Here is a 26788-nt window from a genome sequence, read left to right on the forward strand (position 1 = left end):
TTTTCAACTTTTAGATTTTAAATCCATCACCATATAGCCATGAAAGTTCATAATTTTATGAAATGTCATTTCCCAAAGTTAGTTTTCTGCAGGAGAAAAAGCATTTGATTTGGACATCAGGAATTTATGAGTGGATATCTTTAATAAGTTAATAACTAAATATATGTAGTCACTTTTCTTACAATTTACAATTTTTAAGCATAAAAAGAATCAGAAAGAGTGATATAAGAGACTGTCATCTGGATTCAGCATTATTAGCATGGTGCTACATTGAGAAGTCTTTTTAGTTCTATATACAAACATACATGTTCTTGCTAAAACATTTGATGGTCACTTGCAGACATCATGATGCTCCATCCTTCAATATTCCTTCAACAAATGTTGAAGATTTCAAAGAATATTCTCCAGATAACCATAATATGATTATTACAACCAAGAAAATTAACTTTATAACTTTTAATATCTGACGCATATTCAAATTATCCCAATTGCCTGCAAAACACCTTTTATAGCTGTATATCTGAATCAGAGTCCCACTAAAATTGACATTGAATTTGATTGTATTGTCACTTCTGTCTCTTAATCTCAAGCAGCCTCTAGTCATTTTTAAAATGATATTGACTTTAGAAGAAGCCAAGCCAATGGCTTGTTGAATGCCCCACACTCTCAACTTGCCTGATTGTTTCCTCTTGATGTCATTTAACCTGTTCTTCTGTCCTCTGTATTCCGTGTATACTGAAAGTTAGATATGGAGGAACAGGTACTGAGAAGGTTGCCTATAAAGGGCCAGGTGGTATACATTTTCAGCTTGTCGTTCTTACACTCTCTGTCATAGCTGCTTAACTCTGACACTGTAGCGTGAGAGCAGCCATAGACAGTACATCCATGAATGAGTGTGGCTGTGCTCCAATAAATCTTTATTCACCAGAGCAGGCAGCTGCCTGCACTTGTCCTGCATGCTCCAGTTTGTCCACCCTTGGTCTAAAGGCTGGATTAGGTTTAGGTTAGACTGATTTGTCAAAATTCTTTATTCACCACAAATGGGATGCTGTAACTTCATGTCTTCTCAGGAGATACCTGATGTCAGGTTTCCCGTACTGATGATGTTGAGCCTGATCATTAAGTTCACATGGTGACTGGCAGATCTCCACGCTGTAGACGTGCACCTTGGCCCTTGTGATGAACCAGTAATCTGAGGGGATTCTTGGTCACTGTGGGACCAGTCTGTCCTCCAGCAGCCTTTCACCCAGTGCTTTTAGTGGCCTCTTACTGGATATTGAAAAAAACATGATATTCTCATTTTATCATATCTTCTACATTTATTGGCTGATGTTTTATATATCACCATAAATTCATGCATATTTTTATTTAATATGTTAAATTTATTTACAGTAATTTTCCTTGATGTTCAAATTGATGCAGATTTGGTCAGTGGGGCCCACAGGGAATTTCTTGTAGGTGTCACAGCTCTGGATTTGGATCTTGCCTAGACTGCATGCCGAGGATGAAATAATGTTATATACAAATACATCTTACATAATGGGTACTATTAAAATACACTTTTACACAGCTCTGCTTATAAAATGTAAAGATGCACAGACTCTATCCACAGGGTTCACACTAAGAGAAGAAATACTATTTTTTCCTTGTGAGCTCAGTGAAATCAGGAATTGGATCCATCTTGTTCTGTGTGTAGCATATGGTGAGTAATAAAAATACACTTTTGAATGAATAAATTAGTAAGCATTTAGAAATGGAGAGTGAAGAAGTTGAAGCATGTATGTAGGGAGGCCAACTGTTTTACTTCATCTGTAGCCCAAGTGTTTCATGAGACGTACGACATTTGGTACCAAAGGGAGGAAAGTTGGGCAACTGGATTAGTTGTTTACACTACATGCAGGTGGTTGAACAATATTTTTCTCTTTTATGCTATTTTAAGAAAGTCATTTGAGGTTGGTTTTCCTTACTATAGATCTTCAAAGTGAGGAGCATCTTTGTTGGAAAAGAGGTTAGGGCAGAGGGGGTTAATCCAAGGCAACTGAGGAATTGGGCCATAGCTCCCTGACTTTGCAGGGAATGACATCATGCTGTATGGATGAGGAAACCCAAATCTTCCAGCAACTGAATGTCAAACATTTCCTGCATACTTTCTCCCACAATGGTGCCATGAAGAGTAACTGGTAACAGATGTGAAGAAGTATTTTTTATAGACTTTGCCCAAAGGATGAAGTTCAGAATATTCCAGGATACAAGATCTTCTGGCTTAGTTGTTCACTTAATTCTCCTGAGAAGGAAAGCGGAAAAATGATACTGTGTTAAAAAGTGCAAGACTTGTACAATGAAAACTATAAAACATTGTCAAAGGAAGTCAAAGAAGTTCTAAAGAAACAGAAAAACATCTGTGTTCATGGGTCTGAAAGGTTAATGTGTTAAGATGGCAGCATCCCCCTAAACTGATCTACAGATTTAACACAATTCTTGTCAAAATCTCAGTTAAATTTTTCTCAAAATTGACAAGCACATCTTAAAATTTATACGGGACTTCAATTAGTCCAGAATAACTCTTGAAAAAAAGAACAAATTTGTAGAGTCAATTCCCCAATTTCAAACTTACTACAAAGCTACAATGATCAAGAGAGATGAATGGAATAGAGTTAAGAGACCAAAAATAAACTCTTACATTTATGGTGAATTTATTCTGACAAGGATGTCAAGATAATTTATGGAGAGAAAAATGATTTTTCTAATAAATGATGATGGGACAAATGAATAGGCATATGCAAAAGCATGTGGATGTCACGCCATGTTAACAACCTCACAGCATTTTAGAAAATTAATTCCAAATGGATCAGATACCTAAATGTAATTTTAAAAGCGTAAAAGTCTTGGAAGAAAACATACGTGTAAATCATTGGAACCCTGGGTTAGGCAATTCTTTTTTAGGGCTGACACCCAGAGCACAAGTGAATAAAAAATAGATAAATTGGACTCGATCAAAATAAAAAGCTTTTGTGTATCAATGGACACTATCAAGAGGGTGAAAAGTCAACCCACGGAATGAGAGAAAATAACTGCAAATCAAATATCTGACGAGGGACTTGTATCCAGAACACACCTAGAATTCTTACAGTTTATCAATACAAGAGAAATCACTGAATTAAAAATAGGGAAAAGATTTGAATAGATATTTCCCCAAAGAAGACATGCAAATGAATAATAAGCACTTGGAAAGATGCTCAACATCATTAGACATTAGGGAAATGCAAATCAAAACTATAATGAAAAACTGCTTCACACCCACCAAGGTATAAACACAAATGATAACAAGTTTTGGTGAGGATTTGGGGGAAATTGGAACCTCATGTATTTTGGTCTTGCTCCTAGTGGCAATGGAGAACCATTCGGGGGATTTTTATGCAAGGCAGTACATGATCAAATTTTTGTTTTGAGAGGATAATTCTGAATTTTATGTGGAAAACTAATAGGAAGACGGAGAAGAGTAGAGGGCAGACGAGTTAGGAGGATACTGCAATCTGGCCAAGAGAAGATGGGAGCTGGAATTAGTGACAAGGTGATGGACATGGTGTCAACAAGACAGATTTGTGAGCTACTGAGGAGGAAATATTAGCACGATTCAGCCATGGATTGGTTTGGGGTGGAACAGGGTAGAGAAGAGGATAATGTGAAGGATGTTCCAGGTCCTGGCTAGTGCAAGATGGCTGGAGATGTCACCCAAAGAGATGAGAAATCCTGAAGAGGATTAAACTGGTGAAAAACACGATAAGTTCTGTTATGACAATGTTGAGCTACTTCTGAGATATCTAAGTGGAGGTCTCGAGTAGGCAATTGGGATTAGTAGTCTGGAGCTCACAGGTAATCCAGAGTCAGAGAAATATATTTGACCATCATTTCCTGTGTGGTTCATTGAGTCCCTGTGGACAAGATTGTCTGAGGTAGGTTAATATGAGAATAGAAGTGTTTCTAGACCCAAGCCAGGTAGGGTAGATGAAATGTACAGAAGATGAATAAAGCTCAGCGAGAGAGCGAGGAAGAACTCCAGGGAGTGTTGAGACATAGAAGCCAGAGACAGAGAGAAGTTTCATGATGGAGGCATTAACCACAGCATCCAATACTGCTGAGAGGACCAAAGGATATTTATTTCACCCCTTGATATGAAGGCCATTGGGGACTTAAGAGAGAGCTCTTTTGGTGGAATGAAGGAGGCAAAAGCTAGTCTTGAGTGTATAGAAGAAGAGGGAGGGGTAAAACATATAGCATTAATATTTTTAACGAGAGCGACTGAGCATGCTGCAATGAAGGTGGAAAAGATGCTGTTCAGAAGGGGAGACTGTGCAAGGACAAGAGAGAGAATGTATGAGCAATAATGTAAAGTTATTGAGAAGTCGAATGTCAGGAACCAAATACAGGTGGAGGAAAACTCACACGAAAAGATGTGACACGTCACTAATTATTAGGGAAATAAAAATCAAAACTACAATGAGATATCCCCTCACACCTGTCAGAATTTCTATAGTTAACAAAATAAGAAACAGCCAGTTTTGGAGAAGATGTGGAGAAAAGGGAGCCCTCATAGACTGCTGGTGGGAGTGCAAACTGGTGCAGCCACTATGGAAAATACTATGGAGATTCCTCAAAAAATTAAAAATGGAAATACCATATGACCCAGCTATCCCACTACTACGTATTTATCCAAAGAACATAAAATAAACAATTCAAAGAGATTTATACACCCCTATGTTCATTTCAGGATTATTCACATTAGCCAAGATGTGGGAGCAACCCAAGTGTCCATCCATGGATGAATGGATAAAGAAAATGTGGTGTATATATAAGTACGAGGGAATATCATGCAGCTATAAAAAACACAAAACTGTGTCATTTGCGACAACATGGATTGACCTTGAGCGTATTATGCTAAGTGAAATAACTCAGGCAGAGAAAGACAAAGATCGTATGATTTCACTCATATGTGGAAGATAAACCCACCCATGGATAAAGAGAACACATTAGTGGTTACCAGAGGGAAAGGGGGTAGGGGGAGGGGAAAAGGGGTAGAGGGACACATATGTATGGTAATGGATAAAAACTAGGGTATTGGTGGTGAACATGCCGCAGTCTACACAGAAACTCACATATAATAATGTACCCCTGAAAATTACACATTATAAGCCAATATGACCTCAATAAAATAATTTTTAAAAATACAGGCAGAAGGATTAGATTTTAAAAGTTGGAAGCTGATTTTGTCTATCTGTGGGAATAAGGTGGAACGAGGAGAGAATGAACCAGGTGTCAAATGCCTGGCGTTTTTGAGAGCACAAGGTTAACCCTGTTTCATCCACCGAGTTGATTTTCCCTGTGAAGAAGTTGGTAGGAACATGTGCTGGGAAGAGGGAAGAGTTAGAAGGATGAGACCTTTGAGGAGTGGAGTACTCGGGAAGGGGCAGTTGCAGAGGGTGGACAAGCAGGCAGAGGAGAGAAATGCAGAGGCCTTGCCAGGTGGGGGGCTCGTGGAAGTTGGGAGGAAGAACGAAGCAGCTAAAGTCCCTGCACGACACATCCAGACCCCATGAGTCTCACTCTCTTCACCCATCAAGTGGGAGCATAACACTTACTTCCAAGTGCTAATGGGAAGAACACAGGAATAAAAAATACAAGAAAACGGTTTGTAAACCTGAAAATACAATTCTTGGTACTATTCACCTTGCTAGAATCTCTCCTACACATTCTGTGATTCTCCTCCCTGGTTTTACATTGTATGTGTGTGTTGAAAATACCTGGAATGATTGCAGACTTCTAAGGACAGTCTCAGTTCCAACTTAATGCTGATTTCACCTTCCTTTTATGACCATACATACCATCTGTTTATTGTCCTTCAGATATAGGGGTAGCCTGGAATGACTTGGGAGAAAGAATGGTGCTGTGACTCTGAGCAGCTCGTGCATCACTGCTTCAGATCATTAGTTCCTGCTCGTAGAGCATACTATAGCATCTTTCTCTGCTTGTGAGTAAGTGTTTTCTATCTTCTTCTCAAGGAAAATTAAAAAGCACATGCACCATCTCTCAGAAAGTGGGTGCTCCACACGAGTGGAGAATAAGATGGCCATGTGCAAGGGTCAAGGTGAGCATAGAAACACAGTGAGTGAAAGCAGAGGAAGAGCTCCTTTCATGACAGGGGAGTGCCTTGAGTGAGTCCAGGAGTAAACCACGTGTGAGCCATCCTAGGGCATCACCTCCTATATACCCAGGTTGCCCGGTGTGGTAGGCATGTGCTGCTCAAGCAGATCTGTTAGTGAAGTGCTCTGGGAGCAATGCGTGCCCTTACCACACTGTGTTTGGAGGCATCAGACACAGCCCTGCTGGAGAGCTTGTACTTCTCAGACTCGGCCTTGGTTTTCGTGACCCCTTTGAACCATTTCCTGTACTGCTGCTGGACGTGCAGAGGCAAAGCAGACTCTGGGTCAGCTCACTGGGAGGAGAGAGGATGGGCAGAATCCTGAGTGGGTGTCACACAGTGGTACCTGCTGGCTGAGGAGGCAGTGCACCAGGAAGATGAAGACGCCCTGCAGGCTGTTGATGATGGTGAAGAGGTAGGCCATGACCCGGGCAGCTGGTCCCACCTGCAGGATTCCCAGACACCACGTGCAGCCCAAGATGAAGAGCTGAGCTGTAGCTTTAAATGTCAGCCTCCTGGAGAGGAGAAGAAAGGAGGCTTGTGATGCACAGAGAGCAACAAAACCAAGGTCATTTTCATCTGTACTCCATGAATGCCTCTGAGTTGTGATCAACTTAGATCTGACTGGCCATGATTCCCCAAAAAGAAATACTATCTTTGTCCAGGATGGCATTTTGAATTAGACTAAGATGGTAGTGACATCGCATAATGTGGATTTCCAAAATATCATGATGTTTCATGAAGATCCCTAATTTCACTCAACCTACAGTGCTGAGGTCACTCTGTGCACCCAACTCTGGGTGTGGGCCTGGGCATTAACAACAACAAAGATAAGATTTCTGTTTTCACAGACCTTACAGTCTAGTGGAAGGACAAAAACAAATGGTCATTTATAAATTTGTGAAGTGCAAGGTACTTCTCCCCAGGTCCATCCAGCACTGTTCCCATCCTCACCTTCTCCATGGACTGACCCAGAGCCTCCTTTGCTCATAATAGAGGCCATCTATTCTGTGCAAAGTTGAGGAAAGCAAAGGACATCCCCAAACCTTTAGAAGATGTAATAAGTGGCAAATGAACCTGCTTTCAGCTGGTGGGAGAGTGGGAGAGGGCTTCAGGAAGAGCACGCATGGAGGTGTGGGCAGGAAAGGGCATGCTGGGCTCTGGGAACAGCTGTGTGATTTCCTAAGCGTGTTATAAAGATATGAATGTTCTTAGGCCCTTTTTCATTGAGCCAGGAAAGTAATCCCCGTTTATCAGAACAAAGTCAGTTCTCTATGTAGCTTAGGTGCTTCATGCTGGGGTTACGGATGGACACAAGGCTTTTGGCTTGGGTGTCAGCAGCAAAGTACTGTATCTGAGCTGACTTCCAAGGCGGCTGGGTGCACCTCTCTCCTCCAGTCCCCTCAGAATCTGGGTGAAGGACATTGGGAGCTTGGGACCATATGGCCTTGCCCCTGGACCATGCTTTGTATGGGGGATGGTGCGCAGCCTCTGCTGCACCCTCACCTCGTGTTCTTGAGGGTGGACACGTCACTGTTGAGTGAGGAGAGCTTGTTTTTCACAATCCAGAAGGTCATCAGAAAGAAAGCCAAGTTGATCTGCAGATGAATATGCCCACAAGGCATAGTAAATGCATTGCACATCTGCTCAGCCTTCCTCCTAGCTCATCCAACACCTAACCCAGCAGCAAGAGCATTTGTATTTCACAGCAGTCCTAGAAAACCAGACCCAACACCCAGTGACGCAGGCACATCATTGTCTTGTAACTTGGGTGACCGACTCGCCCCAGTTTGCAGGGGAATTTCTGGTTTTAGCCCTGAAATCTCATGTCTCAGGAAACACTTCAGTCCTGGTTTTAAAACTGAAATTCCTATCTCGTGGGAGCCCCTTCAGTCCTGGGCAAACTGGAATGACTGCTCACCCTGCCTGTAACCCTCCTTATACACCTGACTTTGAATAGCCCTCAGCTGGGCAGGTAGGAGGCTCTGATGTGATCCATTACTCACAGAGAAGATGGTGCAGACGGGGCCAAGGAAGGCCCATATAAACCCTTTGTCTGTGTTGAGCCAGCATCTAAGAAAGAGATTCAAGAATATATTGGTCTTTGTGATGGGAGCAGCTTGGTGTTCTGGTGGTTAAATTTGGTGCACTCTGCTTCGGCTGCTTGGGTTCAGTTCCTGGGTGCGGACCTACACACTCATCAGCCATGCTATGGTGGCAACGACATATAAAATAGAGGAAGATTGGCACAGATGTTAGCTCAGGGCCAATATCCTTCAAGCAAAAAGGGGAAGATTGGTGACAGATGTTAGCTCAGGGCGAATCTTCCTCAGGAAACAAAAACAATATATTGGTCTTTGTGGATAAAGAATTGGTAAATAAACATATCCCTCACCTCCCAAAGTTTCTTCCTGCTTCCTTTATTATTATAATTACTATTATTTTTGCTGAGGAAGATTGTCCCTGAGCTAACATCTGTGCCAATCTTCCTCTCTTTCATATGTGAGTCACGGCTACAGCATGGCTGACAAGTGGTGTAGGTCCATGCCCAGGATCTGAACCTGCAAACTTGGGCCACTAAAGTGGAGCATGCTGCACTCAACCACTATGCCACGAGGCAAGCCCTCTTGCCTCCTTTATTATTATCATTATTATTATTTCAAGTAATTTTATTGAGATCATTATGGTTGATAACTGTGTAATTTCGGGTGTACGTTATTACTGATCAATTTCTGGATACACTGCATCATGCTCACCACCAGTAGTCTACCGTTTATCCATCACCACACATATGCACCCCTTTACCCTTTCTCCCAACCTCCACTCCCCTTCCCCACTGGTAACCGCTAATCTGTTCTCTTTATCCATGTATTTGTTATCTTCCACATATGAGTGAAATCATGCAGTGTTTGTCTTTCTCTGTCTATTTTTTTTAATTAATATTATTATTATTATTGCTTTTCTTTGGTAAAAACATTTAATGTAAGACATACCCTCTTAGTAAATTTTAAGTGTACAGCACAATATTATTAGCTATACGCATGTGCTCTTTAGTAGGTCTCCTGATCTTTTCATCTTGCATAACTGAATTTTGTATATACTTTTGATGGTCGTGATGGTTTCACAGGCGTATGCATATCCCCACACACATCAGGAGCTATACGTCAAACATGTGCATCTATTTACATGTCTATCATACCTTAACAAAGTGGTTTTTTAAAAAATAAATTCCTTTTAAAAACTTCTTTCAAGTCTTGGCTCCCAGAAATGCTGGCAGAAAAAAATACAAACTTTTAAAAGTAAAAATATCAACCAATCAATTAATTGATGGTTTAGATGACAAATATCGAGTGTCTCCTTTCTACCAGGATCTGTGCATGGCTCTGAAGCCCCAGTCGTGACTAAGATAGACTGTTCTCAGTCCTCTGGGAGGTCCAGCCAGGTGGAATGTCAACAGTCAGGCAGGAGAAGCAAACAAGATGACGAGTTTTATGATCATAGTATGAGGAGTATGAGCATGTGTAGCTGGAACCTTCACCTGGGCTGGGGTGTGACAGATTCAGATAGTTGTGAAGGGTTCCCTGAGAGAAATGAATTGTGTTTACACTGAGATAAGAAAGCTGAGTAGGTAGAGACAAGGCGAAAAAACTGGGGACACCAAAGACGAGAGCAAAAAAAAAAAAGAAGAAGAAGTAACAGTAAGCCTGACACAGCACTAAGGCGGGGCTCGCGTGCATAATGCCTTTATTCCTGACGGGTCAGGCATCTGAGGCTTAAGGAAACAGAGGCAGTCACTCAAGGCCACACTGATGCAAGTGACAGGACTGGAATTTGATCCCAGGTGAGGGGAATTGTGAATGAGATGGGAGGTGGGAGGAGCATGGAGAGGTGGCTCCATCAGGGAGAAGGGAAGAGAAAGCTACTGAGGCTGGGCAGGAGACTGCAGCCTGTGCCAGGTGGGCTGCCAACTGATCTTGTGAATGTGCTGTACTGGGACACAGTCACACTCGTTCCCTTATGTATCGTCTGTGGCTGCTTTTGTGCTACAAGGACAGAGGTGAGTATTTGCAACAGGGATGGGATGGCCCACAAGCCAAAAGTATTTACCGTCTGGCCCTTTACAGATGGAGTTCGCTTTTATCCTAAGTTATCTAGGAAGGCTAGCTGGCCAGGGCTCGTCCGATGCAGATGAACATTAATTTTATCAGTGTAGGACTGCACTGTGAGTGACACTGGATTTGATCCCAACTCTGCCACCAGCCAACTCTGAGATCTCGGCCGTGTTAGTTAATCTCTTTGTGCCTCAGTTTTGTCATCTGTAATACCGGCATATTACTTGTTTCTACCTCAGAAGGTTGTGGGGAGGATGATTTGATCTGATATACATGAAAAATATTTAGAACAAAGTCTGCTCTACAGAAGTGATTGACAAATCTTAGCTCTCGTCATAATGATTTCATTGTCTAAATTATCTCCCTTTTTTTAATTAGGAGAGAGAAGTGGATTACACAAACCAATGCCACGCCTTCACTTTAATTTCGCTTTCTAGAAGATTTAAAACAGTCTCCAAAACTAATGCAATGGGTATTATATTAATATACATACACTAATATATAAGATGCAATTAATATTACATATGATAGCCGTTAGTATAATATAGTCATTAAAATAACATAAAATTAATATTTAATGTAATAAAATCTAAAACGTCAACACGAGTCACATCGTATATTTTAACTATATTAATTCATAATTATTAACATATCATCAATATTATATTAGTGTATAGTTAATATAAAACATAAATATTACATAAATATAGAATTATTAACATAATATAATTAGCATTTAAAAGGATTAAATCTTAAGGAATTAAAACAGTCCCTTCAATGAACGCAATCGTGAAACCAGGAAATGTCTTTGGAGTGGTTACTGACTTTTTACCTGCCTATCATATCCTGGTAAAATTAAAGTGTTGTGTTGGTTCCATGATGGCCGTGGTTGTGCTGGAGAAGAGAAGGACAAACGGGAAAGTGCATTTACCGGGTGGGTGTTCCATAGAGACGAGGCCTGGATGCTGCAGAAACGGCCACGATCACGGCCGGGACTCCGTAGCCCACAGGGAACATGAGCTTCTTCATGAACCTGCTCACACTGGAGTAGCTGACCACCGTCAGGTTGCGTGCAGTGAGGAAGAGGTGCAGGCCTGCCAGCAGCATCCAGGTGAAGGAGGCCAGGTAGAGATAGTGTAAGGCGCCCGCGATGACGGCGCACAGCACCTGGGGGAGGAGCGAGGCCTCACCAGGAGGGACTGTCGGGGTGGAGTATGGCCCCAGGACCTCTCCCGTGCCTTGCCATTGGGGAGAAGTCTGATGCGTATGAAGGAGCGGTCAGAGAGGGTTTGTCGTCTAGTTGCACCAGTCAATGTGACATTGGTCACTCACCCCCTAACCTTCCCTGGGACCCAAGATCATTTCATTAAGGCATCCAGTGTAGCATGGCTCCATGGACTCAGCACCCCCTGGGGCAGGCCAGAGGGTCCACTGTGACAGGGTCAGTACCTGGATCTCTGTTCGGTCCATGGCCGTGAGGAAGAGGAGGTGGGCCAGGAAGAGGCAGAGCGAGAGCTGCAGGTGCAGAGAGGTGCTGGTGTTCTGGATGGCTCTGCACAGCAGGAAGGTGAGGGCTCCCAGGAGGAGGCACAGCAGAGAGAGGCTCTGCCCCACGTGGGTGATCACATCCAGCATGGGATCCTCCTCCTGGGACCCAGCAAAGAGGAAACCACAGTCACTCCTTCCTGCTCTGGGGTAATGGCCCTTCCACCATTTTTCTTTATTTTTAGGCACAGAAAAATTAGGAATGGAGGAGCCAGGTAAACTTGTGCTGTTTGACTAAGTACCTACAGGTTCAGAACTTTAGGACACTATGGGATTGTGAACTGATTGATTCAGAGCCTGGACGAAGCCCTGCCTCTCACAAGGGCTTTTTTCCCTTTAGAGGTCACCTGAGTGAGTCTCTGGTTTTGGTGACCTAGAGGAACTCACCAGCTGTCAGGGGAGGAGGCCAACACGGCCCCTGACCCACCTGTTCTCACTGGCTCCCCTGGTGCCCTCTGCCCTCTGCCAAGTCGACCTTCTGCAGCCACTGAGCACTGCTGCACCAGAGACCCCTGAGGTGAGCAGAGGTCTAATTTGGCAACCATATCCCTGCCCCCAGGTGACACACCCCTTCTTCCAGGTTTCCAGTCAAAAGCCAATCCGAGTGCTGCTGTGAAGGGATATGGCAGATGGAGGTCCCACATCAGGTCCTACATCAACTGACTTGAAGAGAAGGAGTTTATCCTGGCTGAGCCTGGTCTAACCAGGTGAGCCCCTGAAAGATTCAGGCTGTTCAGGGAGAAAAACACTCAAAGTGTCAGAGAGTTTTGATGTGAGGGAGCTTCAGCTGCTGGCCTCCAGATAGGCATGCTGACACCTTGTGAGAGAACCTATGAGAGGACCACGGGAGAAGGAATGCAGGTAGCCCCCAGGTGCTGAGCATGGTCCCCCACTGCCAGGTAGCAAGAAAGTGGGACCTCAGTCCTATGACCGCAAGGAACTGAATTCTGCCAACAACCACAGGGCTTAGAGGAGGACACCAGGGTTCAGAGGAGAGGCTCATAAGACCTGTAAGATGCCGACAGACAGCCCAGCTGCACCATGCGGGACTGCTGACCTGCACAGACTGGGGGTGACACATCTGTGGGTCCTTATGCTGCTGCATCTGTGGGAATTGGTTACAGTGTGATAGACTTTGAACGCAGCCCCTCTCAGGGCCCTCACCTGCAAATTGTAGTGGGCCATGAGGACGGCAAAGCTGCTGAGGTGGGTACACCGGCAGGTGGTGCTGGTGTCTCTGGTGCCCACCATCGTGCAGCCTGTGGTGGCCCAATGACCACTTCCATTCCCGCTGTGCTCCCAGAAGATGCAGAGCACCTTCTTCCTTGGCCGAGGGGTCACTGACTGCAGGATCAGGGAGTAAATGTGAGCTGGTAGTGTTGGTGCTTCCGAACCTGGCTCATAAAGGGCTTTCCTGGGTAAATAATGCACCCATGGGGACCCCACCTGAACCCCAAGGCTGCGCCCAGGACTCAGGCCTCTTCCACACCCACAGCCCCCTCCCACCTGGACTCACATGGTTAAAGATGAAGGTGACTGGGGAGCTGAGGTTCTGAGTGTCCCTGTTGCTCAAAAAGGCAGTGATGACATCTGAGAGCAGGACATGGGTGACTTCCTGCAGCAAGTCCTTGTGTGTCTCCCATACAACTTCCCGCTTCTCAGGGTCCAGGACCAGGGGCACCTCAGCCAGCAGCTTTCCCATCCCTGGGGTGGAGACAAGGCCCACCACAGAAGGGCCTGAAGGACGAGGGCAAGGTTGACATCTTGGTGTCCCCAACAGGACCCCTCCTTCTTCAGAGGGACTTTCTCCTTCTGGCCTCTCCATACCCGATTACTTCCCTTTAACATTTAATCCTCTATTTGTCCCATCCCTGGACACTTGTCCCGCTGTTAAGCCTCAGTGGCCTTCTCCCCATCTCAGCCTTTACCTGAGTCAGCAGATCCCTGCACCGTCTCCCAGTTCAGCAGCATCTTTGCCTGATTCTGACTCAAGGAGATACTCCTGTCTCCCTGCTCCAGCACCTCCAGGGTCAGCTCTGAGAGTCGTGCAAGGCACATAGGGACTTAGATTAGTAATTGTGCCTGCAGTGGTTGATACAATACCATTATTTCATACATATATGTATGTATATGCCAATATTATGTGTAATGCTATTATTTTTGTACCAAACAAAACCATTATTTTATATATATTATAATATTGCATCTAATATTTAGTAAAAATAATAATGGTTATATAGGTATATCATCTGAATTTACATAGGATTATAACAAAAACTATGAGTAATTATTCAATAATGAATTAGGTAACCTGGATGAAATGGACACATTCCTAGAGACATAAACTACAAAAGTGACTGAAGAATAAAAAAGTATGAACAGCCATATAAAGACGTAAAGAGATTTAATCAGTAATCAAAAAAATTCCAAAAATGAAAAGATCAGACCAGACAGCTTCACTGGTGAATTCTACCCACCATTCAAGGAAGAATTAACAGGAATCCTTCGTAAACTCCTCTATAAAATAGAAGAGGAAGGAACACTACCTAAATAACCCTAGAAGGCCACCACGACCCTGAAAACAAACCCAGAGAAAGACGTTGCAATAAAAGAAAACTACGGACACACCTCTTATGGACACAGATGAAAACATCTTCAGTGAATATTAGGAATAATTTATCCAAAGAGACTCAAGATACGTACACAGAAGACTCTAAAACATTGGTGAAAGAAATTAAAAACCCCAAATAAATGGAAAGACATCCTTTGTTCATGATTCGGAACTTAATATTGTTAAGATGACAATACTCCCCAAAATGACCCACAAATTCAGTGCAATACAATCAATATGCAACAACATTTATTATTTTTTGTAGAAATGGAAACGCTAATCCTAAAATTCATATGGCATTGCAAGAGGCCCAAAGACCCAAAACAATCTTGAAAATGAAAAACAAATTTGGAGCACTCACACCTTCTGATTTCAAACTTAGTACTAACCTATGGTAATCAACACGCTATGGTGCTGGCGTGAGAATAGACAGATAGGACAACAAAATAGAATTGCGAGTCCAGAGATCAGCCCATATATCTACGGTTAGTTGATTTTCAACAAGGAATGCCGAGACCCTTCAATGGAGAACAAATAGTCTCTTCCACAAACGATGCTGGGACATCCAGATATCCACAAGCAAAGAAGGGAGCTGGACACCTACCTCACACGATACACAAAAATTAATTCAAAATGGACCAGAGACCTAAATTTCAGCGCTAATATCAGAACAGTGAGGATAAAATATAGAGGTAAATCTCCATGACTTTGAATTTGGAATGGACTCTTAGATAGGACACCAAATGCACAAGCAACAAGAGAAAAAACAGATAAAATGGACTTCATCAAAATTGAAGCATCTGTTCATTGACAGGAAAAGAACTTGAAGAAAGTAAAAGACAACCTATGGGAAGGGAGAACATTTGAAATCACATAGGGTCTACCTTCAGAATACACAGAGAACTCTTACAACTCAACAACCAAAAGCCAAACAACCAAATTTAAAAATGGGCAAAGGACTTCAGTAACATTTCACCAAAAAACAGACACAAATATTCAACCAATGCATGAAAAGATGGTAAATGTGGTAAGTCATCAGGAAAATGCAAATCATATCCAGAATGACAAATCACCTCACAGACACTAAAAGTCAGTGATGAAAAAACAAAATGGAGGTAACAAATGTCTCTGAGGATGAGGAGATTGGAACCCTTGTACTTCACTGGTGGGAACAGAAAGTGGTGCAGCCATCTTGGAAAAATAATTTGGTGGTTCCCCAAATGTTGAGCATGGAATTTCTATATCACTCAGCAATTCCACTCCTAAGTATGTACCCCAAAGAACTGAAAACTGGTATTCAAACAAAAACTTGTACACCAGTATTCAGAGTAACACCACTTACAATGGTCAAAAGGTGGATCAACCCAACTGTTCATCAATGGATGAATGGATAAACAGAGAGGTATATACTTATATGGGAATATTATTCAACCATAAAAAGGAAAGAAATACTGACACATGCTAATACATGGATGAACCTCGAAAATACTATGCTGGGTGAAAGAAGCTAGACTAAAAGGTCACATGTTGTAGGATTCTATGTGCATGAAATGTCCACGATAGGCTAATCCACAGGGACGGAAAACAGATTCGTGGTTGCTGGGGGCTGGGGGAGGGAGGAATGAGGAGCAACTGCTTAGTGGCTGCAGGGTTTACTTCCGGGGCGATGAAGCTATTTCAGAAATAGAGGTGATGGCTGTACAACTCCATGAATGTACCAAATGCCACTGAATTTTACACTTTGGTACAAATGGTGAATTTTATTTTATGTGAATTTAACCTCAATAAAACAAATCATACTTCAATATCAAATAATATTAAATTAATATTGTCCACATTTAATAATGTTTTCTTTTGAAGCCATTCCTATTTTATGTGAAATTCATTAAATTAACTTCAAATCATCCTCTTCTGGTAATTTATATTATGATGAAAATGCCTATTATTTATAGTTTTTCTTCATTTCTTTTAACCTTTCATTCTAATTTGTTTATGAGTAACACTGAGATGCAAGCATGGTCACCGGCTCCAGTGAGGTAGGGGAGGAACGAGGCGGAGGACGGGCAGAGCAGGATCCCGGGGCAGACTCGGGTACTTGCCTGTGCCTGCAGGTGAATTGAAGGTCAATGACCCATTGGACAGGGCCTTGCTCAGCCCTCTCAGGACATCCTCCAGGCCAAAGAGCAGGTTAGCGGCCACACAGTGCTGCTCTGAGCGGGGCAGGGTCTCCAGGTCCCCTGGGGTCTCCAGCAGATCATCCACTTCATGCATGAGATCCTGGAGGATAGGAACACAGAGCCAGTGGGCCATGAGCAGAGGGTCTGCATGAAGACCCTGCCCACTTAGCTCAAAGAACAGACCCTAGAGACTATTTGGGAATAAACGTGGCACTGGATGGGATTCCCTGTGTCTTTTTTCCCAGAATCCAGCCACTCAGAGGTCATCCTGTTGGTGAATGCCAAGGGTGACGTCAACCCAAAGTCCAGGAAAGCAAGAGGGAAGGTGTCAATAGCTGCACGTGGGCGTCTCACAGTGAGTACAGACACACGCTGGGGGCTGTCGCCACACACTCGGGAGGACCGGGGCCTCAGAGCAGGGCACCACCATGGTGGGGTCCGGCTCCTCCCGAACCAAAGCTTTCCCAGGCCTCTGTGGGGAAGGGGTGACTCCACCTTGTCTCCTGTGGGTCCTGCCCCTACCTTGAAGGTGTCCTGGGCCGAGGCTGACTGGAAGCGTCTGTGCAGATCCCGGATTCTTTCAAAGAAGTGGGAGAGATGCTGGGGGGAGGGGAGCAGAGGGTGTCAGGAAGCCTCGAGAGTGGCTGAGAAGCTTAGGGAAAACAGGCGGACAGAGTGGGCTGCACAGGGAGATTCCTGCCTCCCGGTCCCTGCTGGAGCCACTCACCTGGCTCTGGATTCCTGGGGGCGGAGTCCAGATGGGGAAGGACACCTCTGCAGGGGACAGACAGGGGTTCATTAGGGCTGAGAGGGTCTCTGTTTGTTAAGGTGGAGTCTGGGGTCGTGTGAGATCAGGTACCTTCGCACACGGTGGTGTTTTGGTTGTCCCGGAGCCCCGGCAGGGGTGTCCACCCTCGGTGGCAGCGGCCCCTATATGAGCCCACGGTGTTGACGCAGACGGTGGAGCTGTGACATGGGTGCCACCCGGAGCTGCACTCGTCAACATCTGGGGACAGGAAGACGGGGTCAGGCCAGGCCACAGCCTGGAGGAGGCCCCTCTCCCCTCCACGCCCCACCCCCTTCTCTCTATTTGCGTCCCCTCAGCCCCTGGGCTGGAGGTGATGCCACCAGGTGAGGGCACACCCAAGTGGTGACCAGAGGTCATGGGGAGTGCAGAGGTGACACAACAGGTGAGCCAGACGGATGTGCAGGCTGTGAAATAGTGGGAACCTTCATCCCAGTTAGTAATCAGCTGCTGCCTGGGGTCCCGTGACCCTTCCCCGTGGTACCCCAGCTCCTTCTGCAGGACCCCCAGATCTTTTCCCATTTGGTCTCAAAAGGCTTAGCGCCTGGCCCAGCAGCCGCCCCCAGCCTTCATGCTGCTGGGTCCGCGTGGGAGCCATCGAGTATGTGAGCAGCTGTTCTGAGTGGGGGTCCCCAGGAGTGCAGCCGCCGGGCTCTCGACCTGCACAGATGGTGCTGTCTGGGCCTTCGGGGGACCCAGGAACCGGCTTCCAGCCAGGGTAGCAGTGGCACTTGTAGCCGCCCACGATGTTGAGACAGTGGGTGGAGCTGTGGCAGGGATTGTGCCCCGAGGCACATTCGTTCACATCTCAGGACAAAGCCAGAGGGTCAGGCCCTGCCCTCCACTCACTGCACCCCCCTCACTGCCCCGGCTCTCAAATTCCTTAGCACCTCACATTGAAGACACCCCCATGCCCCGCTTTCCAGCCACCCACCCTGTCGGGACACAACTGTGTGGCAGCATTTTCCACTAAACACACCAGAAGCCCAGAGGCCCCTGCAGGGTGACAGGGCAGAACCATGTGTGTGCAAGTTTGACCCCGACGGATGGAGTCCCTTCACACATGGTGCGGGATGCACTGTGGGGGAGCTGCGAGGGGCTCCAGCCAGGGAGGCTAAGGCACTATAGCTACACACGTGCCGCGGGTGGGTGGGTGGCGGCACCCCTGCCCTTATTGGACCAGAGCCCAGAGGGCTGGCCCTGCCCCACCCCATCTCCCCGGGCAGCACTGACGACACCACGTTCCTGAAAAGCCTCGTTATGTCAGCTTCTTCAGGATGCTCTCAGCAGGGACAACATCCCCAGTTTTCAGGAGAAAACTGAGGGAAAGAGGGAAACTAGTCATGGCAGCTGGACTTCCCGATCAGGGCTCTTACCCACTTCCTCCTAGGCCTGGACCCAGATTCTCATTCTCAGAACTGGCACCTCCCTCTGCTCCCAGGTGACACATGTGGAAGGGGCGAGATCTGGGGGTGCTCTCAGGGACAGGGGGGATCCATAGGGGACCCAGGCTCAGAGGCCCGGCCACCTCCCTGCTCTGTGGGGGACTTTCAGGGAGGCGGGGCCCTGGGCAGGCTCAGCGGGTGTCTTCATAGGGCCTGAGGATCTGCTCCTCTTTGGGCTGCAGGACCCGCCTCGGCTCCTTCCCAGTGCATCCAGCCTCGGTGTCTCCCCGGGGCTCTACCTGTGCACAGATTCGGGTCCTTTGGGTTGAGCTCCAAGCCGGGCGGGCACGTGCAGGTGTAGCTGCCCAGGGTGTTGATGCAGACACTGCGGCCTTTACAGATTCTGGGTTTCTGCTGACATTCGTCCACGTCTGCAGGGGGAAGGAGAGGTGACGCGGCCTGTAGCCGTGGGCAGCCCTCGGGGCTGGGAGGCAGCCATATTTCCTGGCAGAGAAGCATCTGGAAGGCCCCACTGTCCGTTCCCTGGTGAGTGGGCACCCTTTCTCATTCACGTGGAGGCCTGTGGGTGGCTGTGGTGGCCTGGATGCACTGATGTCCAGAAGTGGCTGGAGGTGGCCTGAGTCCTCCCTGTCCCCAGCTCTGACTCTCTCAGCCTCCCTGGGCAGCTTCCAGCCGGGGTGGGGACAGCAAGGCCACCTGCGTCTGAGGATGTGGTCAATGGCCAGGTGGGCCTCCCTGGGATCGAGAGCAGGGAAATGCTGCGTTCCCCGAGCAGCACCATCCTGGACCCAGTGATGGCCTTTGCTGAGTTCTCCTTGGAATCCCCGTGAGCCTGGCAGGACAGTGTTCTCCATCCATGCTCACTCTGAGACTCCAGCTCCGTGGAAATGGACCATGAGCCACCCCTGAGCCAGGCCGCTGCAGAAGGAGGCATTCGGCAGCAGAAGGGAGAGTGGAGATGGTGCTGGACAGTCCAGGGCGACCCAGACAGCGGGCGCCAGGCTGGGTGGACAGTGGGGCTGACGGCCGGCCTGGAAGCCTTGGGGCTGTGAAGGTGCCTTTTCCTGATTCCCATGAAGACATCCTCTGGACTGACAGAAGTGGGGAGATTCACATCAGATCAAGGCCAGTGGTGGGCGAGGGCTGGTGGCTGGAAGGGGAGCAGGTGCTGATGAGCGAGGGGTGGCAGAGGTTTCTGTGTTCTCAGCCCTCAGTCTCCCCCAAGAGATGCAGACTGTGGGCCCCGTGGGGTTGTTTCAGCCTCCATCTTCTGGGCCCAAGTGGTCCAGGTTGACATGAGGCCGGGCTTGACCCCTTGGGAGAGGGTCAGCCTGAGGTGATGGTCCATGACAATGTCCTCTCTTGCCATTTGGTCCAGACAGGAGCTCTTCTGTTCACCCGATTCTCTGGGTTTGTGTGGGGGGTTTCCATGTCATGCTGTCCACCTCTGACCCTGCTTCCCCCGGGTCCCGGTCATCCGCGTTGCCCATGGGCCCATGAGCTGAAATTACTGGAGAGGGTCCGGGCAGACCCTTGTTCAGAGAATTCGATGGAGGCAGAGCAGTCGGGTCAGGTGGCAGGAGACGTCTTCACCAGGTGGGGATGTTGGCCAGGGACAGAGCCAGCCGGGGAATGTGGACCTGCCCTTGAAGCTCCCCCCTCTCGTGTTTCTGGACGGGGCGCCTGGATCCATCATGGCCTGGGGATCTGAGGGTGCTCCAGGTGTGGCCGAGCCCCTGTGGGCTTCTGGCAGTGACTGAAGAGGATGGATCTTGTGCTGGTACCAAGACACTGTGAGCCTGTGAGTTCTCTCAATGCCAACCCTCTTTTTTGTTTCATGAAAATAAGATGCCTGGAGGGCAAGGACCACATTCCAAAATTGCAGAAGTGTCCCTCTGTGGAAGTTTCTGAGCCTTGGGGTTCAAAGAGGGTGAGTGACTAGGTCGGTGCCAAGACGGCCCTCTGTTACCTGGAGAAAGTGGCGCAAATGAACCCAAACCTCATGGACGAGGGGATGGCAGACGCGGGTGGTTCTTACCTTGACATGTGTTCTCACTCTCGTTTCTGAACGTTGTTGCCCCAGAAACGAGCCCATATCCTGGGCTACATGAGCAGTAGTAGCTCCCATCCACATTCTGGCAATCCGCGAATGTTCCACAGGACACCGCCAAGGGTGGTCCACATTCGTCGATGTCTGGAACACAACAGGACAAAGGGTTACCTCCCAAAGGTGAGAGTTCCCAGAGATCAGAGACCCTGGCCCCAGGCTGACCCAGCCACTGGGACAGCACAGAACTCAGCTCCCGGTTGGCACCCCTGGGACACGGCTGGGCTGGAGGCATCTGCTCCAGAAATTCTGCTAATTGTCTGCTCATCTCTGTTCTCTGGCTGGGCCTGAAGGCACCTAGATTCAGAAACTCTGCTGTCCCATGACAAGGGCTGGAAGGAGGTGTGCACCCCTCTCCATAGCTGGAGGGGTAGACGGAGGCACTGACTCAGCTCCGGACCCTCCCCTGGGGTGCTCTCAGCACCATCAGGGACCTGGGAGTGCACTCCAGTCAGGGTGACAGTGGCATTGAAGGCCACTCTCGATGCCGAGGAAGGGGATGGAGCCATAGTAGGGGCTGTCCAGGGCCACGCTCATCATTCACACCTGGGGATAAAGCCAGGTGGTCAGGAGCCTGCCCAGCGCTGGCTTCCGTTCCCCTTTACTCACAGTGGCCCAAGTGCACCCACACTCCCCATCAGGCACTCCCCCAGCTCCCAGATCAGGTCTTTCCCAGATGCCCCAGGATGTCTCCAGGGGAGTCTTGCCGTTTCCACCCCTGAGGGAAGTCTCCCCTTATCAAAGCCTGTGGTGGATGTGAAATGAGGAAGCAGCACAAGCCGCTCACGGCTGAGTCATCGGGGTGTCTTCTGGCATCTTCTCTCTCCTTGTTCTCCCATCATGAGAGGAAAGATGCCCATGAACCACATCCCCTTTGAGCAGCTCAGGGCCCACAGAGCAGGGGCTGCACAGTATAACTGAAAATAGCATCAGCTTAGTAAGAACCACAGACACAAAAATGAATCAACATGCAGGGCAAGATGGTGGCCCATGTGCATCCAAGGAGGGGACCAGAGACTTCAGTGCCTGAGAGGACTCACAGTGTCATGGTGAGTGAGGCAGACGGCTGGTCTCCCTCAGATCGGAGCTCTCTTCTCTGCACCTGCAGACTTCCCTTCTAAGGCCCAGACCCAGGCTGCGGGTGTCAGCACCAGGATAGGACAGGATGCAGGAGGGACACACGCCTGAGGGATTTGTGTTCAGCCCCCACCTGGCAATGGGGCTTCCCTCCTCTGTTCTATGATGGCGGCAATGGCTGGACATCTCTTCCCAAGGTTGACGGGAGGGTGTGAAGTCAAGTGTGGGACCACTGAGAATGAGGTGCAAGGGATGGTGGGGATACACGAGGATGGGACCTCTCCACCTGACAGGCGCCCTCCCAGACAGGCGCCGGGATCCGGGGGCATTAGCAGCAGGGTCTCCTGTCCATGGTCACCTGTCTAGAAATCTCCATGAGACACACACGCACACACAGAGGAGCCTTTAGGAACACCGCCAGGGTCGTGGATGGCTGGGCCATTGTCACAGCAGCATCGGCTTTTTCCACCTGACAAAACTTACTTTCCCCCAAATATTAAATAACACACGTATACTAGGAAACAAAGAAAATTATACATAATCCACTCCACAGACTAGTGAAACTTTTAAGGGTATTTTCTCTCATTTTTTCAAACATATAAGAAATCTTTTACCATCAATATCAATAAATACACATCCAAGACGATTCTGAGTCAATGAGGAGTATTTCCTAGTGTAAAACAGTATAATTTTCTTCTTTTCCCAATTTTAAAAATCATGGTAAAATGCACAACACAAAATTTACCATCTGAACTATTTTTAAATAGAACAATGTTCTTTTATAACCCTGTATTGTTGAAGAAGGAAAACTGCTTCGTTTTACACCTGGAATTCGATTCGACCACATGATTAGTTGTAGGACTTTGGAAAAGTCACTCGATCTCTTTCCACCAAATCTGATCATTTAAACCACAAGCCAAGCTCTGCCTGCCTCACGGGGCTGCTGTGAGCAGGAGGTGGGAGACCGTGGTCGTGAGCTGGGTTCCTGGCGAGCTCTGGCTGGTAGGAGGGCCTGAGCTCCCAGGCCTGGGCTGTGTCTTTCCTCCTGCTGCTTCCATTATTTCTCCCCTTTCTTTGTATTATTAGAATAAGCACAATGATAACATCAGTAGCAATGATGATAGCTGTCATTTGTTGACAATTCGCTGTGTACTAGTCTTTCCCTGTTCTTCCCACAGAGAAATGTTAAATCTCACACCATCCACCTGGGGCAGGTGCAGTGATTATCCCCAACTCACAGACAAGCAAACTGAGAGGAGAGCTAATTTCCCAAATGTCGGAGAGCCAGTCAGGGGCAGAGCAGCACTCGGAGCCCTCGGAGCCCAGCTGCCCTGTGTGAGCTCGCGACACTCTCCCTACTGACCGTGAAAGCAGGTGCCCACGTCCCTCACACTTCCCCTGCCTGTCTCCTCTCTCATCCCTGACAACGTGCTTCTGTGCTGCTCTCAGGGCTGAGGACTCTGGATGCCCCACAGTCTCCCCCAACATCCCCAAGTGTCCTCACCACCCCAAGACCCTACTGTACCATCACAACTGTCCACGGGGCTGGTGATGATCTCCCCAGACCAGGAGCTGAATCCCGGATGGCAGCGACAGGTGGTGGCACTGACACATACGGAGTTCCGAGGGCACCAGGGAGCACAGCCTGGAGGGGCAGAGGCTGCGGAGGCGGAGGCTATGGGACAAGGACCACGGTCAGAAAGTCCATGTAACGGAGAAAGTCAGCTGCCAGCTAGGGTTCCAAGAGTAGAGGAGAGGAGGGCAGAGTGGGACGACCCCATCAGAAGAAGAGCTCAGAAAACTCTGGACATCTAGGGGAGAAGAAAGAGCTTCTCTTGTCCCCAGAGGGCCATCTCTGAGCCTTGCTTGCAGAATAAGGCTCCTTTCCCCACGTTGTGGGTGACAGGACCCAGACCCCAGCATGGACGCCCCAGCTTATGTCACTAATGGGACTGGCTGGGCAGACTCACCTCTAAGGTTCTGGGCTGCAAGTCCCAATGACAACAGCAGCAGCACCAAGAATCCTGGGGCAGAAAGACAGAGAAATGACAAAGAGGAGAGTTAAGCTCCAATTTCAGCCCCTGTCCGCATGACCACTGCCTCCCGTGGAGGTGGCTCTGGCCCTGCAGCACATGGCTTTCCGGCAGCATCCCCAAGGCTCCTGTCCTTCACAAGAATCGAGGACTCAGCCTCTCCCTCCATCCCCCAGGACTCCCCGAGGACGCAGTCACTGACAGCCACAGCCACAGGGATATCAGCAGGGCACGGAGCCCTGGAATCAGGAGGGAGCGGTGACGACAGGTGAGGAGTGGGAACTAAGGAAGCTGCAGGTAGAGCGACTCTCTCCTGGTGAGTGGACTCTCCAGGGACAGCAGCCATGGCTTCCTGGTTCCTCCAATTAGCTCCTGGCGTCCTCTAGTGCACTGAGGGCACAGCCTTCCCCCTTGGCCCCCAGGCCAGTCCTGAGAAATGAGTCACTGAGCAGGCATTGTGGGGTCAAAGCCACTATGGGCGCTAAGGAATGAAATCTGCTGTACAGGCCACAACCAGTCTGTCGTCACATCCACGGGAGCTGAAAATCTTTTCAGATCTGCGTGCCTTTATGGGATTTTTCTTTTCGGCTAGAAGCAAAGATGAATTTCCCTTAACGCTGCACTGCCAGTTCTCCCTGTGCAAGGTGGCGGAGGACCCTGGTGGACGATGGGTTTGGGGATGGACACGCTCACGTCTGCAGCCCAGACTTTCCCCTGGTGACTGCACGGCTTCAGGAACGCTGCCTATCCTTTGCCCACACTTGCCCCAGTGCAAAGTGGGTGCAGCGGTAACTGTGATAGGGTGAGCTTTATTCTGACCATAGATTAGTGAAGACTAACAACGGGTTAGCGCAGTGCCTGACACAGAGCAGACAGACAACACACGTCAGCTAAAGGGAAGGAAAGAGCGAAAGAAGGAAAGGAAGAGCAGCTCCCTCCTGCTCCTCTACTACCTTCCTGTTCCCTGAGACACAGCTGCGTGGGCCAGACTCCAGGGTCAGGCGGAATCACACGCTCAGCTCGGTTCTTTCAGGACTCAGAGTCCTAGACTTCTACTCTGCCCTCCTTGCCCACGAAATGTCCTTTTCTCTTGTGGCTCCGTCTGGTGCTGAGGAGAGCCAGGCTCCAGGGCCAGGCTGCCCGAGTCCACACCCAGCCCGGAGCTGCCCCTCAGGAAAGCTGTGCAGGCGACCCATGCCTTAGATGCCCATCAACCGTGCTCCTGTTCCTAGAGTGTGGCCCCCAGAGCAGGCACAAATGATCCTAATGTCCCATGCGTGTGAGTAAGGTCATTAGTCTACTGAGATGTTATATACGCACACCTAAAAATGTGCACATCTGGGAGAAGCTAACTTTGCTCTCCATTTCTTTCAAAGCCCCACAGTATTTTGCACATTGGATCCTGCCAAATACGTGCAGATTTTTAAAAACAATCATGTTCCAGAAAGCAAATGGTAAGAAATATGGCTATTTTCATAAAAACCAGGAAACTAATTACAACCAATGAGGACAACATGTAGGTAACATCTAACCCACAAGGTGACAGGTATTGTCTAAACGTTGAGGGAAATAGAGGCTAATCAGAAGTAAGCTGACCTCATAGATATCAGTTTTCACTAATTCACTCGTGTTGTCCTTCCGATCATTCCACGACCCACACAAAACTGATAGACTTAAGGGCTTTGTTTTTCTTAGAATATCAGACTTTTCTGAGAGTTTGGTTGTCTACTCTTCTGAAAAACAGTGGCATAGGTGGTATGATGTTTAATCTTATGCATCCCTTTGCCTGGGCCGCAGCACCCAGATATTTGATCAAACACCAGTCTAGACGGTGCTGTGAAGGTATTTTTTAGACCCTAGTAACATTTAGACCAGTAGACGGTGGGCAGGCAGATTACCCTCCACAATCTGAGTGGGCCTCACCAAATCAGATGAAGAAGTTAAGAGAAAAAAGACTGACCCCCTCTGCGGGAGAGAGAATTCTGCTTCCAGACTGGCTTCAGACTTCAGACGCAACATCGAGTCTTCCCTGGGTTTCCAGCCTGACAGCAGGTTTTGGACTTTGCAACCTCCACAATCTCATGATGCAAGTCCTTAAAGTAAATCTAGATAGGTAGGTAGACATACAGATGGACAGAGACAGAGAGAGACACAGAGACAGAGAGAGAGATACATCCTATTGGTTCGGTTTCTCGTGAGATCCTGAACTAATATGGGTGCTAAATCCCTTAGTCCCCACCTTTGCCCTCGCAATGAGTTTCACTGACTTTCTCCTTTGAGGACTGAACAGAACTGAGCTAATATCCTTCTTAAAACTTCTTCCCCACTCTTCCTTACAGAGATGGTGGGAAAACGAGCCAGAAATCGGGCAAAGAGCAGAGAACATTCTCAAACTGTAAAGACACTTCCCAGGTAGCTTATTCTTCTCTCATCGTTGTTATAATTCTTCCTACCCGGCGGCAACCTTCGAAATCTCTTTCTCATGGTGCAGAGTCCAGCAAGCCCAGCCACGGAGGACGTCGGATCTTGGTCTGTGTGTGTGACAAAGACTTACTGTTTTTAATATGACTTCTGTCTTGATGAGCTGACGTAGGAAACCGCTGGTCTGTTCTTCCTCCTAATCTGCTCCATGATTAACTTCTCTAAAACTCACAGTTCTATTTTTACATTTTTCACAACCTTAGCAGCATTTGCTCTGAAAGCCTGCCTGAGGCTGGGC

At 47.6% G+C, this 26788-nt stretch overlaps 1 protein-coding gene across 1 annotated transcript; it reads right to left on the reverse strand.

Moving 5' to 3' along the window:
* Nucleotides 1-1304: 1304 nt before the first annotated feature.
* LOC106827567 (adhesion G protein-coupled receptor E2-like) lies at nt 1305-26600 on the reverse strand. The gene is made up of 18 exons (XM_070492235.1): nt 26523-26600; nt 24007-24060; nt 23562-23711; nt 20891-21046; nt 17501-17647; nt 17369-17415; nt 17164-17241; nt 16564-16741; nt 13782-13889; nt 13370-13590; nt 13018-13197; nt 11758-11955; nt 11240-11475; nt 8203-8269; nt 7703-7794; nt 6543-6711; nt 6347-6475; nt 1305-2284 (listed from the first exon to the last, which is right to left on the reverse strand). Exons 1-18 carry the CDS (start codon nt 26551-26553, stop codon nt 2276-2278), a joined length of 2250 nt encoding a protein of 749 aa, XP_070348336.1. The 5' UTR covers nt 26554-26600; the 3' UTR covers nt 1305-2275.
* Nucleotides 26601-26788: the final 188 nt, after the last annotated feature.

The sequence above is a fragment of the Equus asinus genome, chromosome 20 (assembly GCF_041296235.1).
Source record: "Equus asinus isolate D_3611 breed Donkey chromosome 20, EquAss-T2T_v2, whole genome shotgun sequence".
Taxonomy (NCBI): domain Eukaryota; kingdom Metazoa; phylum Chordata; class Mammalia; order Perissodactyla; family Equidae; genus Equus; species Equus asinus.

Excerpts from the sequence above, each read along its gene's own strand:
- LOC106827567 (XM_070492235.1), bottom strand. The coding sequence starts at position 26,553 with ATGAGAAAGAGATTTCGAAGGTTGCCGCCGG. Across the intron at positions 24,061-26,522 it reads ATTTCGAAGGTTGCCGCCGG|GATTCTTGGTGCTGCTGCTG; the intron begins GTAGGAAGAATT and ends TTTCTGCCCCAG. Across the intron at positions 17,648-20,890 it reads GAGTGAGAACACATGTCAAG|ATGTTGACGAGTGCAGCTCC; the intron begins GTAAGAACCACC and ends TCCTGTCCCCAG.